The sequence below is a fragment of the Chrysemys picta genome, chromosome 17 (assembly GCF_011386835.1).
Source record: "Chrysemys picta bellii isolate R12L10 chromosome 17, ASM1138683v2, whole genome shotgun sequence".
Taxonomy (NCBI): Eukaryota; Metazoa; Chordata; order Testudines; family Emydidae; genus Chrysemys; species Chrysemys picta.
In genome coordinates this window covers 6,559,562-6,579,313 of record NC_088807.1, presented here as the reverse complement: position 1 = coordinate 6,579,313, position 19,752 = coordinate 6,559,562, and the positions used below count along the sequence as shown (strand labels likewise).

Here is a 19,752-nt window from a genome sequence, read left to right as displayed (position 1 = left end):
GTTAGGGCCCTGTACCCCTCTTCCCGAGATTCACTGCGACTCTCAGCCAACCAGTAAAGCAGAAGGTTTATTTAAGGACAGGAACACAGTCTCAAGCAGAGCGTGTAGGTACGACCAGACCCCCTCAATTAGGTCCCTCTGGGAGGTTCAGGGAGCTTAGACCCCAGCTTGGGGTTCCCTGCGTTGCACCACCCAGCCCCAACCGAAACTAAACTCCAAACTCCTCCCGCTGCTCCTCTCCTTTGTTCAGTCTCCCGGGCAGAAGGTGTTAATTCTCCCCACCCCCGTTCCTGGCTCAGGTTACAGCTCAGGTAGCTTCCTTCAAGGGAAGTCCCACATCCCCACTGCAATCCCCCTGCAACATTCCCAGGTCAAATCTGCCCTGCTCCCTGCTCCGTCACAGAAGGGACCTTGAGAGGTCATCGAGTCCAGTCCCCTGCCCGCATGGCAGGACCAAATACTGTCTAGACCATCCCTGATAGACATTTATCTAACCTACTCTTAAATATCTCCAGAGATGGAGATTCCACAACCTCCCTAGGCAATTTATTCCAGTGTTTAACCACCCTGACAGTTAGGAACTTTTTCCTAATGTCCAACCTAGACCTCCCTTGCTGCAGTTTAAACCCATTGCTTCTTGTTCTATCTTTAGAGGCTAAGGTGAACAAGTTTTCTCCCTCCTCCTTATGACACCCTTTTAAATACCTGAAAACTGCTATCATGTCCCCTCTCAGTCTTCTCTTTTCCAAACTAAACAAACCCAATTATTTCAGCCTTCCTTCATAGGTCATGTTCTCAAGACCTTTAATCATTCTTGTTGCTCTTCTCTGGACCCTTTCCAATTTCTCCACATCTTTTTTAAAATGCGGTGCCCAGAACTGGACACAATACTCCAGCTGAGGCCTAACCAGAGCAGAGTAGAGTGGAAGAATGACTTCTCGTGTCTTGCTCACAACACACCTGTTAATTAGAAACCTTTGTCTAATTTCAAGTCTAAACTTCCTGATGGCCAGTTTATATCCATTTGTTCTTGTGTCCACATTGGTACTGAGCTTAAATAATTCCTCTTCCTCCCTGGTATTTATCCCTCTGATATATTTATAGAGAGCAATCATATCCCCCCTCAGCCTTCTTTTGGTTAGGCTAAACAAGCCAAGCTCTTTGAGTCTCCTTTCATAAGACAGGTTTTCCATTCCTCGGATCATCCTAGTAGCCCTTCTCTGTACCTGTTCCAGTTTGAATTCATCCTTCTTAAACATGGGAGACCAGAACTGCACACAATATTCCAGATGAGGTCTCACCAGTGCCTTGTATAATGGTACTAACACCTCCTTACCTTTACTGGAAATACCTCGCCTGATGCATCCCAAGACCACATTAGCTTTTTTCACTGCCATATCACATTGGCGGCTCATAGTCATCCTGTGATCAACCAATACTCCGAGGTCCTTCTCCTCCTCTGTTACTTCCAGCTGATGCCTCCCCAGCTTATAACAATAGTTCTTGTTATTAATCCCTAAATGCGTGACCTTGCACTGTTCACTATTAAATTTCATCCTATTACTATTACTCCAGTTTACAAGGTCATCCAGATCTTCCTGTAGGCTATCCCAGTCCCTCTCTATATTGGCAATACCTCCCAGCTTTGTGTCATCCACAAACTTTATTAGCACATTACCACTTTTTGTGCTAAGGTCAGTAATAAAAAGATTAAATAAGATTGGTCCCAAAACCGATCCCTGAAGAACTCCACTAGTAACCTCCTTCCAACTCGACAGTTCACCTTTCAGTATGACCCATTGTAGTCTCCCCTTTAACCAGTTCCTTATCCACCTTTCAATTTTCATATTGATCTCCATCTTTTCCAAATTACCTAATAATTCCCCATGTGGAACCGTATCAGATGCCTTACTGAAATCGAGGTAAATTAGATCCACTGCATTTCCTTTGTCTAAAAAATCTGATACCTTCTCAAAGAAGGAGATCAGGTTGGTTTGGCATGATCTACCTTTTGTAAAACCATCTTGTATTTTGTCCCAATTACCATTGACCTCAGTGTCCTTGACTACTTTTTCCTTCAAAAATTTTTCCAAGATCTTGCATACTACAGATATCAAACTAACAGGCCTGTAGTTGCCTGGATCACTTTTTCCCCCTTTCTTAAAGATAGGAACTTGTCACGGAGTATTGGGGAACTCAGGGCCCTGCACCCCCGGCTTCCTGCGATTCACCATGACTCTCAGCCAGCCAGTAAAGCAGAAGGTTTATTTGGATGACAGGAATACAGTCCAAGACAGGTCTTGCAGGCACAGACAACAGGGCCCCCCTCAGTTAGGTCCAGCTTGGGGTCCCAGGGCATCTCAGCCCCCCCCCCCCTTTGGGGGGTCAGAGCCATCTCTGTCTCCCAGCCATCTCTCCAGCTCGCTTCCAACACTCTGCCTTCAGCGACCCCTCCCACAGCCTTTGTACAGTTTCCTGGGCCAAGGTGTCACCTGGCCTCCAACCCCTTCCTGGGTTCTCATGTTACACGCTCAGGTATTCGCCTTTGGGCAGACTCCCATCCCCCAATGCAGACTATCCTAGCCACACTCCCCTGTCAGCATTCACACACCACAGTGAGAACAGTCCCAGTTCGTCACATCTCCCCCCTTCGAGACCAAACTGAGCAGGGTCACTTTAGCCAGTGACCCGGGGAAGTTCGAACCTACCCCCGTTCCCATGGATGCCCCCGCATCCCTCCCATTCCTTGGTGAGAATTACACCAGGCCCCTCCAGTTTCACGCCCCCCCTTAGGTCGGGGGTGCTTGATGGCACTCGCAGTTCGCATGTGGGAAGGTTTATGCGGCCTGTGCCCTTTTCCCACCCCCATACCTCTGGGGTTCCAACTGGGCTGTGGTCTTCTCCCAGCGCTCCAGTCTGGAGGTCTGTGCTTTGGGCTCTCTTGGTTTAGAGCCGCCCTTTTAACCTTGGCCACCCTCCGGAAAGGATCCTTTATGCTGGGCAAGGGTCCTAAAGCCGTTTTCCCCTTGTCCCAGGCCTTCCTCCCCCTCTGACAGGGGTCACAGGATCCGCAGTACTGTCGGACAGTAACAAAGACCCCAGGCCAGTAAAAGCTCCGTAGCAGCCTCTGCTGGGTACGCCAGGTTCCCTGGTGCCCTGAGAGAGGAATGTCATGGGCCCGGCACAGCAGCTGGCGGCGATACTTCTGGGGTACCACCAGCTGCCTCCTGATCCCCCCTGACTCCATTTTCCCTGGGGGAGCCCATTCTTGGTACAGGAACCCCTTCTCCCACAGGAACCTTTTCCGGCCACCTCGTCCCATGGTCTGTACCGCATTGAGGTCGGCCAGGTCCCTTATCTTCCGCAAGGAGGGATCTCTCTGCACCTCGGCCTGGAACTCAGCAGCTGGGACAGGGATGGCCACCTGCTCTTTCTCGCCCGCTGGGTCTGAAGCTGCAGCCTCCCTGAGCCGTGTCCTTGGGCGTTCCCTCCCCACCAGGTTAGGGTCCTGCGCCTCAGGCAAGGCACCCCCCCAAGGCCAGGGCGCAGTGCCCCTCGCCGGCTCTGACTGCGGGTCACAACCAGTGCCCTTTGGGGGTTGCTTGGCCAGTTCTCCAGGTCCCCCCCCATCAATACCTCAGTGGGCAAATACGGGTGTACCCCCACATCCTTGGGGCCCTCCTTGGCTCCCCACTTCAGGTGTACCCTTGCCACGGGCACTTTGACTGGTGTTCCGCCCACCCCCGTCAGGGTCAGGTAGGTGTTGGGCACCACCTGATCTGGGGCCACCACCTCGGGCCGGGCCAGCGTCACCTCTGCGCCCGTATCCCAGTATCCATTGACCTTCCTCCCATCCACCTCCAGGGGAACAAGGTACTCTCTCCGGAGGGACAGCCCCGCGCCTACCGTATAAACCAAAAACCCTGAGTCTGGAGCATCCAGCCCCCTAGAGGAGCTGGCCTGGAGCTCTCCTCCCTCCTTAGCAGGTGGTACTCTGCCAGCCCCCCTTCCCTGGGAATGCTGCCTCTCGCCCGGCTGGGTCTCTACCCAGTCAACCCTCTGTGGGTTTGGTCTGCTCAGTCTGTCCCTGACCCTGGGGCACTGGGCCCGTATGTGGCCTTTTTGGCCACAGTGGTAGCAGCCCATGTCCCATGGGTCCCCTTGAGTGGGTCGGATGGTCCTGACGCCGGATGTTCCCCTTTGGTGGGGTTTTTCTGTATTTTCCCACGGGGAGGTCCCATGGTGACTCTCTCTCTGCGTTGTGGTGGGACTGTTCCTTTGGGACTCCTCCCTGTTATCTCCTGACCGGCTCTTTACAAACTCATCGGCCAGCCGGCCTGCATGTCGCGGGTTCTCTGGCTTTCTGTCCACCAACCACAGCCTCAGGTCGGATGGGCACCGCTCATACAGTTGCTCCAGTACCAGCAGTTTGACCAGGTCCTCCTTCGTCTGGGCCCCATCAGCCCACTTGCTGGCGTATCCTTCCATGCGGACGGCTAGTTGCAGATATGAGATCTCAGGGGTTTTATCCTGACTCCGGAACCTTTCCCGGTACATCTCAGGAGTCAGCCCAAACTCGCGGAGCAGGGCCTTTTTGAATAGTTCGTAGTCCCCTTTCTCTGCCTCTTCCAGTTGGCGGTACAATGCCACGGCTTTGGGGTCCAGTAAGGGGGTAAGGACCCGGAGTCTGTCCGCGGGAACAACCCGGTGCAGCTCGCAGGCCGTCTCAAAGGCATCCAGGAAGTCATCCATGTCCTCCCCCTCCTTGCGTGGGGCCAGGATGCACTTATCAAAGCTCCGTGCAGTCCTGGGTCCCCCCTCACTCACCGCAGCCGGGGGTTCGCTGCCCTTCAATCTCGCCAGTTCCAGTTCATGCTGACGCTGTCTCTCATTCTCCTCCCGTTCATGCTGACGCTGTCTCTCTTCATGCTGTCTCTGTTGTTCACGATCCTCCAGCTCTCTCAGTTTTAGCTCTTTCTCCCATTCCAGCCAATTCCGCTCCACGGATGCCGAACGTCGCCGGGAGGATCCCCTGCTGGCCGGGGGGGTCACGGCGCCCTCGGTATTTGCTTGGCTCCTCCCCACCCTTCCCCTAGGCATAGGAAGGAGGGGTCTCGGGAAGCCCTCAGCAGCCGGCTGACCACTCCCAGCTGGGACAGACACTGGTGCCTGCGCTGCCTTTGCCAGGCTGCTTCCCTGAGACACAGGGATCAGTTCATTTGCGCGATCTCCCGCCTCCAGCCGGGCAATGAGCTGTTCTTTGGTGAACCTCCCAATGCGCAGCCCCCTCTGCTTGCACAGCTCCACCAGGTCGCTCTTAAGCCGCTTGGCATACATCTTCCTGCTGGCCACTCACCGGCCTGTGTGCTCACAGCTCCCCACAGTTCCCAGGGGGACCCCTAGTGTGCCAGCCCTTCTCGAGGTCACCACCTCTCTGCCAGGGTCGAGCTGCAGACTCCTCCGCCCCTGGGACCACTCGCTGCGATCCCCCCGGGGGACCCTGTTACTGCAAAAGTCCTTCTCGCTGGTCACACACTCCCAGGGGTAATAACCGTCTCTCTCTCACTCTTCAGCATGCCTGGTCCCCGTCAATCCCCCTTCGTTTTACTGCTCCCCAGTCACTTACTGCAGGAAGCGCCATCCACGGGGTGCAGTAGATCCCGCCGCTGCCACCAGTTGTCACAGAGTATTGGGGGACTCAGGGCCCTGCACCCCCGGCTTCCTGCGATTCACCATGACTCTCAGCCAGCCAGTAAAGCAGAAGGTTTATTTGGATGTTCAGTTTCCCGGGCCAAGATGTCACCTGGCCTCCAACCCCTTCCTGGGTTCTCATGTTACACGCTCAGGTATTCGCCTTCGGGCAGACTCCCATCCCCCAATGCAGACTATCCTAGCCACACTCCCCTGTCAGCATTCACACACCACAGTAAGAACAGTCCCAGTTCGTCACAGAACTATGTTAGCAATTCTCCAGTCATACGATACAACCCCTGAGTTTACAGATTCATTAAAAATTCTTGCTAATGGACTTGCAATTCCATGTGCCAGGTCCTTGAATATTCTTGGATGAAGATTATCTGGGCCCGTTGCATTGCTGCTCCGAGGGCGGCTAAAAGTCATACATATGATGATGGCTTTCAGGCATACTCCACAATCTGCTGCTGGATTGCAGGCGCTCGGGATGGCAGAGTTGCAGCGGGAGTGGCGGAGTGGGAACGAGAGACTGGTGAGAGCACTCAGGAAGCAGAGAACATGGATTCTTCTTGAAAACCCCAAGACCCACCATGAGGGAGTGTGTCCGCCCGGAGCGCCGGGCGGAGCGCGGCAAACCCGTGGTATCGCTCCCCAGGGGCGGAGCGCCTGGCGGAGCGGGGTAAGCCCCCGGCCCCGCTCTCACAGCCGGAGCGCCGGGTAGAGCACGGCAAACCCATGGTCCTGCTCCCCCGGCCGGAGCACTTGGCAGAGCGCAGCAAACCCGTGGTACCGCTCCCCAGGGTCGGAGCGCCTGGCGGAGCGGTGCAAGCCCCCGGCCCAGCCCTCACGGCCGGCGCACCGGGCGGAGCACAGCAAACCTGTGGTCCTGCTCCCCCGGCCGGAGCACCTGGCAGAGCAGGGCAAGCCCCCAGCCCCGCTCTCACGGCCGGAGCGCGGCAAACCCGTGGTCCTGCTCCCCAGGGTCGGAGTGCCGGGCGGAGTGGGGTAAGCCCCCGTCCCAGCCCTCAAGGCCAGAGCGCCAGGCAGAGTGCGGCAAACCCGTGGTCCTGCTCCCGCGGCCGGAGCGCCGGGCGGAGCGCAGGAAACCCATGGTTCCTGATTTCCTCTAGGCCAAAGAGAATGCAGAGCTACTGGAGAATTTGTACCAAACCACCATCACGTACTTCTATAGCAGCTGGGAAGGGATCCGGGCAGTTTCAGCCAAGTTAGCTGGTGAGAGATGATGCCCAGTGTCCCTTTTGGTATTCCCATTCAGGGAGACAGAAAAAACCCCACTGTGCAGCACTGAGCTGCCATTAATCTCTGGTATTAATCTCCTGCTGGATGGCAGAGTTGCAGCGGAAGTGGCGGAGCGAGCAAAACAACATTGCATTGCCGCTCCAAGGCCGGCTTACCAGACCAAACCCTGAGCCGTGATTCCAAGCAGCGCAATCTAACCCACAGCCTCACCCGACGCCCAGACTGTGGGCAGGTGCCGACTAGAACATCCATTGCAACAAACACTCTCCTGTTCCCGGCCCTGCTGACCAGCGTCCTCACTAACCCAAGGGGAGGATGCCCCCTTCTGCTGCTGGATGTAAGTACCTGTGTGCAAAGACCCAGGGGATCTCTCCAGCGCCCGAGCTGCATCCTTCCTCCCCCCCCGCGTTGTCCCCCACTCTGCTCCTCTCCCTCCCCCAGACCCCTTCCACCCATCACCACCCCCTTGCTCTAACTGCCCCCCAATACACGCAGGCTTGTCTGTCTCTAGCAGACCCTTTGCATGCAGGGGCAGTTTGCTGGGGAGATTCAGAGACGGGTTGATTTGAGCTGGGGTCCTTGGGGGTGGCTCACCTTGCAACCCCTCTGCTGGGACATTGACCCTTGGGGCAGCCCCTAGCCAGACCCAGGGGGCCTATTTCAGGCTGCCCAGCAGGGGGCACCATTGTGCGAGCCCCACTGGCCGAGGCAGGTCTCTCTCCCCACAGACGGGCAGGCAGGCAGGTGCTGCCACCTCCCACCACAGCTGTTCCGGGGCCTGACATCACCCCCTCCCCACAGCTGCTCAGAGCCCCGCCATGTGGAGGACAGGGGGTTAATGCAGGAGCTGGGCCAGTGCCAGGGTCCTGGCCGGTGAAGAAGCCTCCTCCTGCCCCAAACTGTCTGGCTCCCTGGCAGGTCTGGTCAAGACGGTGGGGGTCAAGGCAAAACCCAGCTGCTGTGAGGAAAGGGGTGGGGGTGCAGGGAGGGGCACTGTGCTGCAGGGGTTGGTAGGGGGCGCCGTGCGGCTGGGGCAGGGTTCAGCAGGGGGCGCCGTGCAGCCAGGGGCAGGGCTCGGCAGGGGGCGCCGTGCAGACAGGGGCAGGGCTCAGCAGGGGGCGCCATGCATCCAGGGGCAGGGCTCAGCAGGGGGCGCCGTGCAGCAAGGGGCAGGGCTCAGCAGGGGGCGCCGTGCAGACAGGGGCAGGGCTCAGCAGGGGGCGCCATGCATCCAGGGGCAGGGCTCAGCAGGGGGCGCCGTGCAGCAAGGGGCAGGGCTCAGCAGGGGGTGCCGTGCAGCCAGGGGCAGGGCTCGGCAGGGGGCCCCGTGCAGCCGGGGCAGGGTTCGGTAGGGGCACCATGCATCCAGGGGCAGGGCTCGGCAGGGGGCGCCGTGCAGACAGGGGCAGGGCTCGGCAGGGGGCCCCGTGCAGACAGGGGCAGGGTTTGGTAGGGGCACCATGCAGCCAGGGGCAGGGTTCGGTAGGGGCACCATGCATCCAGGGGCAGGGCTCAGCAGGGGGCGCCGTGCAGACAGGGGCAGGGCTCGGCAGGGGGCGCCATGCGGTTGGGACAGGGTTTGGTAGGGGCACCATGCATCCAGGGGCAGGGCTCGGCAGGGGGCGCCATGTGGTTGGGGCAGGGCTCAGCAGGGGGCGCCGTGTGGTTGGGACAGGGCTTGGTAGGGGGCGCTGTGCTGCTGGTGGGAGATTGTTGTCCTTTGAATCACTGAGGTTAAGGCCCTGACTCATTCACCTTCCAGTTCCCCAGGCTCCTCCCCAAAGGGCTGAGTCTCGACTGCAGGGCTCTGACCAGCTTCTCGCTTGGGGAACAGTCAGTAACGCTGGCGCCCTGGGGTCAGCCCTGCCTGCAAGTGTGCCCCAGAGCACAGTGCCCCCTCGTGCGACTGCGGGAATGGGTCAGCCCTGCCTGCAAGTGTGCCCCAGAGCACAGTGCCCCCTCGTGCGACTGCGGGAATGGGTCAGCCCTGCCTGTGCCCTATAGCACAGTGCCCCCTCATGCGACTGCGGGAATGTGTCAGCCCTGCCTGCAAGTGTGCCCCAGAGCACAGTGCCCCCTCGTGCGACTGCGGGAATGGGTCAGCCCTGCCTGCAAGTGTGCCCCAGAGCACAGTGCCCCCTCGTGCGACTGCGGGAATGGGTCAGCCCTGCCTGTGCCCTATAGCACAGTGCCCCCTCGTGCGACTGCGGGAATGTGTCAGCCCTGCCTGCAAGTGTGCCCCAGAGCACAGTGCCCCCTCGTGCGACTGCGGGAATGGGTCAGCCCTGCCTGTGCCCTATAGCACAGCGCCCCCTCGTGCGACTGCGGGAATGGGTCAGCCCTGCCTGTGCCCTATAGCACAGCACCCCCTCGTGCGACTGCGGGAATGGGTCAGCCCTGCCTGTGCCCTATAGCACAGCGCCCCCTCGTGCGACTGTGGGAATGGGTCAGCCCTGCCTGTGCCCTATAGCACAGCACCCCCTCGTGCGACTGCGGGAATGGGTCAGCCCTGCCTGTGCCCTATAGCACAGCGCCCCCTCGTGCGACTGCGGGAATGGGTCAGCCCTGCCTGTGCCCTATAGCACAGCGCCCCCTCGTGCCACTGCGGGAATGGGGTTAGCCCCAACCATGCTCCCTGATCGAGTCCCCGTGAATGACGGCTGGGAAATGAAATTCCTGGTTTACCAAATACTTAAGAGTTTTTGGAACTTTGTTTTTAATCCATGACTGGGACCAAACGCCTCCCGCATGGTCCTGAAGCAGGAATGAAGTCAGCTCCCTGGGGCGCGTCTAGGGAGCTGCCTGGAGCCAAGCACCATGAAGCCACGGCCACCCAGGGGCCGAGGAGCCAGGGGGCTGGGAACGATTTTCTGACAGAAAATGGAAAATTTGCCGCAAAACGGACATTTTCCTGAGAAATGTTCAATGTTGCCGAAAGTGAATTTCCCTTCAGAAAGTCTCAGTGGTAAATTCCCGAGAGGGATGTTCAGGGCTGTGTGTGTGCAGGGCCTGGCACAGTGGGGCCTGCCCCATGGCTGCAGGTCCTAGGCCCTACCATAATACACCTAATAGCTATACAATGTACAGTACCTGGCACAATGCGGCCTGGCCCGTGGCAGGGGGTCCTAGGCACTACTGTAATACACCTAATAGCAATAAAAATGTACAGCACCTGACACAATGGGGGCCTGCCCCGTGGCTGGAGTTCCCAGCTGGTATAGTAACACACCCAATAGCAGTAAAAATGTACAGCCCCGGCACAGTGGGGGCCTGCCCCATGGCTGGGGCTCATAGTTGGTACCGTAATAATCCCCGGCCCCCCAGCTCCCCAGAGCAAAGCGCTCAGCAGCGCAATCCCTGCAGGCGGGCGGGGAGCGGAGCCCATGGGGGCACCTGCTGCGGCACGGGCCTGGCACCCGCCCCTGGCACCTCCCGGGGGTCCCTGCTTAGCTCAGCCCCAAGGCCCTCGGCTGCCGCTCTCCGCCCAGCCCAGGTGCTGAACCGGCCCGGAGCCCGCGCCGCGCCCCGCCCAGGGGCCCTGCAGCCCCGGGGAAGCCGCCTGCCGCCGCGCCCGGGCCATGGCCTGGCCCCGGGGCGCAGGGCAGCCGCCAGCGGAGCCGGAGAGAGATTCCCCCGCGGCGGCTCCCCAGCGGCCCGGCTCCGTCCGGGGACCCCGCGAGCACCGCAGCGGGAGCCGCTAGAGCGCCAGGCCGGGCTGGGGCGCACGGGGGCACCGGACCCGATCCCGCCACGCCCGGGCCCGATCCTCCCCCCCCCCCGGGGCCGAGCCCCTACCCTGCCCCTGGTCCCCACGCCCGGCCGGGCTCGATCCCCCCGCCCAGTCCCGATCCTCCCCCCCCCGGGGCCGAGCCCCCACCCTGCCCCTGGTCCCCACGCCCGGCCGGGCTCGATCCCCCCGCCCAGTCCCGATCCTCCCCCCCGGGCCCGATCCCCGCGCCCCGCCCCGCCCGCTACCTACTGCAGTGGGCGAACCCCAGGACCTGCCCCATCGCCCCGCAGTTCCCTTCATGGGGCTCGCGGTGCGCTGCGGCGGCGCTGCCCCCCGGCGGCCCCCGGCTCTCATCTCCCCGGCCCCATGCTGCTGCCGCCGGCCGGCCGGGTGGGGAAGCCGCGGCTCTGCAGCTCGGTGCCCCCTCCGCTCCGCTCCGCGCCGGCCCGCGAGCGATTGCGGGAGAGGGGGGCGGGCTGCGGAGGAGGGCGGGCGGCGGCTCACAAAGGCGAGGGGCGGGAGCGTGGGGGGGGGGGGAGACGCAGACAAAGGGGGACGGAGACAAAGGCGCAGAGGAAGGGAGAGAACGTGGGGGGCAGATCCTGGTGGGGATGGAGATGGAGGGGTGAGGGCTGGATCCTGGAGGGACCTGGCTGGATGATTTGGTTGGGAATTGGTCCTGCTTGGAGCAGGGGGTTGGACTAGAACCTCCTGAGGTCCCTTCCAACCCTGATCTTCCATGATTCTATGAGGGTGGAGAGGGAGGGGTGGGGGTAGGTCCTGTGCTGGGTGGAGAGGGAGGGATGGGGGGTAGATCCTGGGGTGGGCAGAGAGGGAGGGGTGGGGGTAGGTCCTGGAGGGGTGGAGAGGAAGGGATGGGGGTGGGTGCAGAGGGAGGCATAGAGGGTAGGTCCTGGAGGGGTGGTGAGGGAGGGGGGGTAGATCCTGGGGTGGGCAGAGAGGGGGGGGTGGGGCATGGCTCAGAGCGCTCTGGGGAAAGAGGAATTAATGGCGTGATGGGATGGGAGTGTGTGTGGGGGGTAGTCGTGGGGGCCATGCTGGGCTAGGGTAGGCTCCCCTTCTCCACCGGGTCACTCCAAACCGCTGCCCCCCACCCCATGCCATGCCCCCCTGGCACTCTGAGCCCCTCCTCACTCACTCTCATGCCACCCCAAGCACTCAGACCTGTAGCCCCTGGCTCAGCACCCAGGCTGCAGGTGGTAGGGCCTGTGGGGACAGGGCATCTCCATGGAGATGGTGGTGGGTGGCACAGTGGGACACCGGGCATCACTCCCCCCGGCGGGTTGAGGGCGAGGCCAGAGCTGAACATCTGCCACAGGTGTAGCCCAGCCTGGGACGCCAGGCTGAGCGGGGTGGCACGGACCCTGCGCTGCCCCACCCCCTACCTGGGAACCACCAGGGGACAGCACCGCCCCCTTCTGGGCATAAGAGAGTCACCACATTAGTAACGACCCAACGCTTCTCTAGCACCAGGCCCTCACATCCGGTGCTGCCAGAATGCCATGCAGCCACCTCTGGGGTGGGGCGTGAGGTCTGTTTATACAGGGATCAGTCGGCTGGTGCTGAGATGCAGCCACCTCTGAGGGGAGGTAGGATATATGAATACAGTCACCCAGCAACGGTGCCCAGCAATTTGGGACAGGAAGTGAAAACAAGTCAAGTTTCTATGTGAAGCGATGTGGGGAGAAGCCCTGAATTCAAACTGGGAGAAAAGTAGCCTAGGCCAGGTGGGCCCTGATGCTCCCCCTCCCCCACAACCCCAGCTGGGCCCTGCTGCTCCCCCTCCCCCCCAACCCCAGCTGGGCCCTGCTATTCCCCTCCCCCACAACCCCAGCTGGGCCCTGCTGCTGCTCCCCCGGCTCTGAAGGGAATGGCCCCCAGACAGCTTGGCCTATGGGAAAATGGACTCTTTAGTGATGGAATCCTGGGCCTGGTCCCCTCCTCGCTTGCATCTCACCCCCTGCCCTCCCCCCCCTTCCAACTGCTCTCTGTCACCGTAGCCCCCTCCATCTCCCTGGTCCCTCTCCACTCCCTACCCTGTCCATCCCCTCCACACCCACCCACCCACCCATTCATCCACCCCCTCCTGCTCTGCATTCCCACCATCCCCCTTATTCCCGGCCCCTCCCCATCCAGCCCGCCGCTCGCTTGCCAACTTGTCTGCACTCTGCAGAACACCCACGGCGGCTGGGGGGGGCTGGCCCGGGGTCCCGCTACCCACACCCCAGCCTTGCATGGCCCAAGCTGCCGGCTGGGCCATGGCCAGGCAGGCATTAGGAGATTTAACGTTCCATATTTAGCTGCAGGATGAGGAATTACGGTGCCAGGGAGGACAGAGCCCCCGCAGCCCCTGCAGTGCACGTGTCCCTGGGGCTGCCAGGGGGCGAGCCGGCCGCACAGCACCACGGGGGGCGCCAGGAAGGCCCCGGGGAGTCGGCAGGTGCAGGGGTCAGCCCCTGGGGCTGAGAAACTGAAACTTGCCAGAGATCAGAGGGCTGGTGCCGAGTGGTGACGGCCCAGGGCACCAGGCCCGGGCACCGGGTGATTCCCCAGGGCACTTGGTCGGGGGCACCAGGCTTGGGAACAGGGTGAGTACCCAGGGCACAGGATGGCCACCTTTGTGCGGTTGCTGGTGTCGCAGGCGGAGCGGGTGGTCTCGCGTCTCTTCAAGGCAGAGCGTGGCGAGGGGCCCGGCTCCTTCCTGGAGGCGCCGCGGACGGAGAAGCTGCTGCAGCGAGGCGAGGGGGGCGGGCTGCGTTATGGGCTGGGCGCCATGCAGGGCTGGCGGGCGCACATGGAGGACACTCACACGGCTCAGCCCCAGCTGCCGGGCGACCTGGCCACCTGGGCCTTCTTTGCCGTGTACGACGGGCACGCGGGCGGCACGGTGGCGCAGTTCTGCGCCCGCCACCTGCTGGGGGAGGTGGTGGTGGGCGAGGCCTTCACAGGGGAGGCGGAGTCGCCTGAGGCCGTGAAGAAGGCGGTGCGGGAGGGCTTCCTGCGCATCGACAGCCACATGCAGGCGCTGGCCCGCGCCGAGGGGTGGGAGCACGCCGGCTCCACCGCCGTGGCCGTGCTGGTCTCGCCGGGCCACCTCTACTTCATCAACCTGGGCGACTCGCGGGCCCTGCTGTGCCGGGCCGGCCGCCTCACCTTCTACACGGAGGACCACAAGCCCAGCCGGCCGCGGGAGCGGGAGCGCATCGAGAACGCCGGCGGCAGTGTCCTGCTGCAGCGCGTCAATGGCTCCTTGGCCGTCTCCCGCGCCCTGGGCGACTTTGACTACAAGGCCGTGGCCTGGCGGGGCCAGACGGAGCAGCTGGTGTCGCCCGAGCCCGAGGTGTACGAGCTGGCGCGCTCCCCCGGCGAGGACGAGTTCCTGGTGCTGGCCTGCGACGGCGTCTGGGACGCCTTCGACACCGAGGGGCTCTGCGCCTTCGTCCGCTCCCGCCTGCTGCTCGGCGGGGACCCGCAGGCCGTGTGCGAGGAGGTCCTGGACGCTGGGCTCTACAAGGTGAGGCATGGATGGGGGGCAGGGCCGCTGGGCTCTAGCGGTCGCTGGCTTCCAGCTAGCTGCAGGGTGGAGTGGGGCAGGGAATGGGACATGGGACCTTTCCCCTCTAGGGGGCACCAGTTCCCATCCGCCCCCAGGGCAGGGACTGGCTGGCTGAGGGAGCGGGGAATGAGGCATGGGACCTTTCCCCTCTAGGGGGCGCCGGCTTCAATCTGGCCCCAGGACAGGGACTGGCTGGCTCAGGGGTGCAGGAAGTGGGGCCTGGGACCTTTCCCGTCTAGGGGGCACTGGCTCTCATCTGGCCCCAGGGCGGGGACTGGCTGTCTCAGGGGAGTGGGTCATGGGGCCTTTCCCCTCTAGGGGGCGCCGGTTCCCATCCGGCCCCAGGGCAGGGACTGGCTGGCTCAGGGAGCGGGGAATGAGGCACAGGACCTTTACTGTCAATGGGGCACTGACTCCAGGGCAGGGGACTGGCTGGTGCGGGAAGGTGGAGGGGAGGGAATGAGACATGGGACCTGTCTCCTGTAGGGGGCACCGGCTCCCATACAACCCCAGGGCAGGGACTGCCTGGCTCAGGGGGAAGGGAGTGGGACATAGGGCCTTTCCCCTCCAGCAGACAATGGTTCTGTTATCTCCGCCTGGCCAAAGGTTTGGTGCGGGGGTGGGGGGAGATGAGGGACCCCCCCCCCAACACTGTCTGGTTCGATGGATTTCCTGCGCTGGGCTGGGGAGGTGCAGATCAGGCTGCTCTCCTTATCTGGCTGTTGTATGGGCCCGCGGGCTCCACACTGGGCCGTATCCGGGCATAATGCCCCCATGAGCTCCCACCATTCTAATGACCTATCAGGGCCCCTACAACCGCCTGTCCCCACGTTCGCTCCCCCCCTGACCCGGTTGGTTCTCCCCTGCCCAGGGAAGCCGCGACAACATGACCTGCATGGTGGTGTGTTTCCGGGGGGCCCCTGGCACCTCCCAGGCCGCCCTGCAGAAGGAGAGGGAGCTGGACGCCCACCTGGAGAGCCGGGTGGCAGGTGGGTGAGGTCGAGCCCTGGGCAGCACCAGGCCTTTGGCTATGGGGCAGCTAGACCATGGGACCCAGAGCGGGAGGCACCCACGCCTGCCTGTGCCAGCTACTGCCCCTCAGGCCATGGGGGGGAGGGGGAGGGGAGTAGGGGGAGGGCAGGGGCAGCAAGGGGAGGGCAGGGGTGCGAAGGGGAGGGGGAGGGCAGAGGCAGAGAGATGGGTGAGAAGGGACGGGGGCAGGGGCAGCGGGTAACCAGGCGCAGAGGGGGGGCAGAGCGGGGCTTTGAGTGCCTGGGCAGAGCCAGTCACATGCCAGCCCTTCTCCCCACAGAGCTGTATGGGGAGCTGCAGGAGCAGGGGGCTGCCAGCCTTGTGGCCATCTTCCGGTGCCTGGCGACCGAGGTGAACCCCAGCCTGCCCCCCGGCGGGGGTCTGGCCAGCAAGTGAGTACAGACCCCCCACAGCGAGCGCCCCCCACTACATGGCACCCCCGGCACATGGTGCCTCCACCCCAGGCTGGGGTCTGGCTCACAGCGCCCTGAGGGCCTGCCCTATGGCTCCATGGGACGGGAGGGGGTGAGAACCCCCTGGACCTCAGGGGACCCCAGGGGTGGGGTAGCGAGGGGGCCAGGCACTGCCTCTGGGCTGACCCCTGCTGTCCCCTTGCAGAAGGGCCGTGATCATGGAGGCCTACGAGCGCCTGCGACGGAGCTATGAGGCCCAGATGTCGGTAAGGACTGACCAACCCACGGCCCCCAGCCCCCGCTCCCTCCGCCCCCAGCTTCCCGCCCCCACTGTCCCGCGGCCCCCACCCCAGCCCCCTCCATACTGGGCCTCCAGCCCCCGGCTCCCTCCGTCCCGCGGCCCCCACCCTCTGCTCCCTCCGCCCCGCAGCCCCTGCCCCCTCCATCCCATGCCCCCCAGCTCCCTCCACACCGTGACCCCCACCCCAGCCCCCTCCACCTCGCGGCCCCCAGCCCCTGTTCCCTCTGCCCCATGGCCCCCAGCCCAGCTCCCTGCCCTCTCACAGCCCCCAGCCCAGCCCCCTTCCCCTCACCCCATGATCCCCTTCTCTCTCCACCACACAGCCTCCAACCCAGCCACTCCCCTCCCCACCCCAGCAACTCTGTCCCCCATCCCATTCCCCCCCCTTGCACTCCCAGCATCCCCTGTAAACCCCGGCCTGTAGCCTGCGCTCGCCCCCCTTTTCCCCCCGGGTCTGGGCCCATGTAACATCCCTGTTGCTGTCTGCTCCATTGCAGGGACCTTGTGAGAGCGGCGCCCCCTGCTGAGCAGACCTCTTGGGGCAGAGGCGCCCATGGGACAAGGATACTGGATCACCCCTTTCCCTGACAGCTCCACGTGCCCCCGCCAGCCGGCTCTGACAGGCCCCCCGATATTCCCCATCCCCGACGGCTCTGCCGGGCTCTGCGCTGGCACCAGAGGAAATGCCACAGCACAAGGGGACGGATGCTGCCAGGGCCTGCGCGTGTCCCCCCATCGCCACACTGGAGTGCCCCCGGCCTGGCACCCCAGAGTGGATTGTCTCTGTTTGGAGAGCCAAGGAGGCGTCCTCTTCCCGGCCGTGGCGTTCCCATCCCCCTCCTGAATCATACGGAGACAGGGGGCTTCCCTTGGTCCCACGCTGCTCCATCTCACTGGGGACAGGTAGGCGGTCGTGCCCGTCCCTCCTGCCCATACCAGCCTGGGCTTGGCCACAGCCGTCTAAGCAGCGTGTCGGTGAGCGTCCATAACTGCCTGAGCAGCGGGAGCCGGGATCCCCCCAGCGTTACAGCCCAGTAACGCCGCGGGGAGCCGGGATCCCCCCAGCGTTACAGCCCGGTAACACCGCGGGGAGCCGGGATCCCCCCAGCGTTACAGCCCGGTAACGCCGCGGGGAGCCAGGATCCCCCCAGCGTTACAGCCCAGTAACGCGCGGGGAGCCGGGATCCCCCCAGCGTTACAGCCCAGTAACGCCGCGGGGAGCCGGGATCCCCCCAGCGTTACAGCCCAGTAACGCCGCGGGGAGCCAGGATCCCCCCAGCGTTACAGCCCAGTAACGCCGCGGGGAGCCGGGATCCCCCCAGCGTTACAGCCCAGTAACACGCGGGGAGCCAGTTGCTGCCACGGCTGGTCACTCGAGTGTCAGTCTGTCCCGGACTCACAGATCGTGCCCACTCTTGGCCCCGTGCTGTCCCTGGGGGGAACCCCCTTCAGAGTGACAGCCCTTCTCGGGGGTTCACTCTCTCCCGGGGGTTAAGCCCCTCCGCCTCTTGGAACTGCACCTCTCTGAGCCTTAGCACGCCTGTCTCTCGCTATGGGTCCCCTCAGGGAGTCCACTTGCTCTGGACCCCTGGGGCCTCCACCCCCCAAAGGGGTTGATGCAACCCTGTTCTCTAGACCGGAGTGACTCTCAGCCAGCATAAAACAGGAGGGTTTATTGAGCGTTGAACACAGCGCAGGAAACTCTCAGGGCCTCAGGCCTGGCCTCCCACAGCACAGCACATCCCAGTCTCTCTGCATCCAGGTGGGCTCTGCCTGCTCCCCCTCTCCAGCCCCGAGCCCCTCTGCTTCCCAGCTGGGCATCTGAGATCACCAGCCCCAGGCCCCGCCTCTGTCCATTGTCTTCTCTCCAGGTAAACAGGGTCGCCTGAGCCTCCTCTCCTCTCAGCCATCCTCTGGACCTCCTCTGGCTGGAACCGGCTGGTCAGGTCACTGGGGTCCTCTCTCCGCAGCCCATTGTCCTCCCACTGGCCAGAACCGGCTGCGACTCCTGAGCTGGGCCTCCAGGTCACCAGTTGCTGGGGTATCCGTCCTCCAGGCCATTGTCTGGGGTCTCTCTCCGGTCCTCTGTAACAATAAATTCCCTCTCCCTGCACCTTGTTAAACCAGTAACACCCAGGGAAACTGAGTCCCACCCCCTCCGCATGCAAACCATTGGAAAAACAAGGGAAAAATAAGAAAATCCCCCACTTCGTCACGCAGTCCCCGGCTTTAAAGCCCAGTGACCCTTTGCAGTGGATTCTTTGGAAAGGAAAACGCAGACCAAGCTGCTCTCTCTGGCTGGGTCGATGTCTGGCTGGCTCCGCCCCTGCTCGAGAGCTCTGGTTACCTGCTATGTAAATGGTACTCCTGAGGGCCTCCTGCACCAAAAAAATAAAAATTCTGCGCACAATATTTTAAAATTCTGCAAGTCTGCAAATTTTATTTGTCAAATCTGGCAGCTCCAGCATGGCATTGGGGAGCACAGGCCACTGGCTGCACGGAGGTGGGAGATCACACTGCTATACCCAACCCTGACACAGCGCAAGGACTGGGCCTGTCCCAGAAACACCTCAGGGCGCTGCCCCTCTGTGCCGGGAGCACCAGGTGTGGGCAGACAGACTCAGCCCGGCAGGATCCAAGCGTGGAAGGGTTTAGTGTGGGGCGGATCCAGGTGTGGGTTGAGAGGATTCTGTGGGGGGCAATCTGGGTGCGGGCGGCTCAGTGGGGGATCTGGGTGTGGGGAGGGATCTGGACACACAGGGGCTTGTTGGGGGGGTTCTGGTGCAAAGGCAATGGGACTCTGCAGGGGGGTCCAGGTAAAGGTGGTTGGGCTCAGCAGGGGGGGTCTGGGTGTGGGGGGGGAATAGAGCTTGGCAAGTGGGTCTAGCTGTGGGGGCTTAGTGGGGGGTCCAGATGCTGGGGGAGTGGGGTTCAGTGGGGTGGGGACTCAGGTATAGCTGGTTGGGGTTCAGTGAAGTTGGGGATCCAGGTGGCTTTCGGGGTCATCCAGGCATAGAGGGAGTGGAGCTCATCGGGGGGGTTTCTGAGTGCAGGGGGCGTGAGGCTCGGCAGGAGGGTCTGGGCATGAGGGGGTCTGGATGCACAGGGGTTGGGCGGATGCGGGAGCAGCTTCCTGTACAGATATCCCTCCCCCTGCAGCTGACTAGCAATGGGTGCAGGAAACCGGAGTCGGGGCTGTTTGCAGAGCTTCCTGCAGCCAGGGGAGAAATCTGGGGGTGAGTCTGACCCAGCCCCGGATGCCGTGCAGGGGAAGAGGAAGTCCTGTCCTCCCCAGCCCAGCCAGGACTAGCAGCTCACCCTGGCACAGGGTAGGAGCCACCAGCCAGGTGTTCCCCATTCCCGCCCCCTTCCCCACAGTGATTTACCTCTCTGCCGGCTGCCCTGGGCCCACAAAACATACTGTGGGGGCAGGGTCGCATGACCACTCTTGTGGCTTCCCTTTGCTTCCCCATCAGAAAGTCATTATTCTGTGGGGAAGCAAATAAATCTGTGGGGAACATAAATTCTGCGCATGCGCAGTGGCTCAGAATTCCCCCTGGAGTAAAATGGGCCTTTGGCAGCTCTGCTTGACAAGCGGGTTGGTCGGAGAAGCAAATTCAGGTTCCTGGGGCTAGGGCAGCCTGGGCTTGTGCATTGGTTGCCAAACACATTTGAAGCATATGATTGTAGCCCATACCCATAGCTCTTTGTACACACGCTGTTCACACACCCTATACACACACAC

General features: G+C 62.3%; 2 protein-coding genes across 3 annotated transcripts in view; one reads left to right on the top strand and one right to left on the bottom strand.

The window, feature by feature from the left end:
- RTN2 (reticulon 2) overlaps positions 1 to 11,199 on the bottom strand; it is a 38,381-nt gene extending 27,182 nt beyond the window's left edge. Inside the window, exon 1 of one of the 2 annotated variants that reach the window (XM_065570710.1) lies at positions 10,934 to 11,199. In XM_065570710.1, the coding sequence (XP_065426782.1) occupies positions 10,934 to 10,964 (31 nt within the window). In that variant the 5' untranslated portion in view covers positions 10,965 to 11,199. The remainder of the gene's footprint in view (positions 1 to 10,933) is intronic. The other variant, XM_065570712.1, reaches the window with a different exon arrangement.
- A 469-nt stretch (positions 11,200 to 11,668) lies between these two features.
- Positions 11,669 to 18,511, top strand: PPM1N (protein phosphatase, Mg2+/Mn2+ dependent 1N (putative)). The gene is made up of 5 exons (XM_065570716.1): positions 11,669 to 14,219; positions 15,133 to 15,250; positions 15,574 to 15,685; positions 15,912 to 15,972; positions 16,505 to 18,511. Exons 1-5 carry the CDS (start codon positions 13,314 to 13,316, stop codon positions 16,532 to 16,534), a joined length of 1,227 nt encoding a protein of 408 aa, XP_065426788.1. The 5' UTR covers positions 11,669 to 13,313; the 3' UTR covers positions 16,535 to 18,511.
- Positions 18,512 to 19,752: the final 1,241 nt, after the last annotated feature.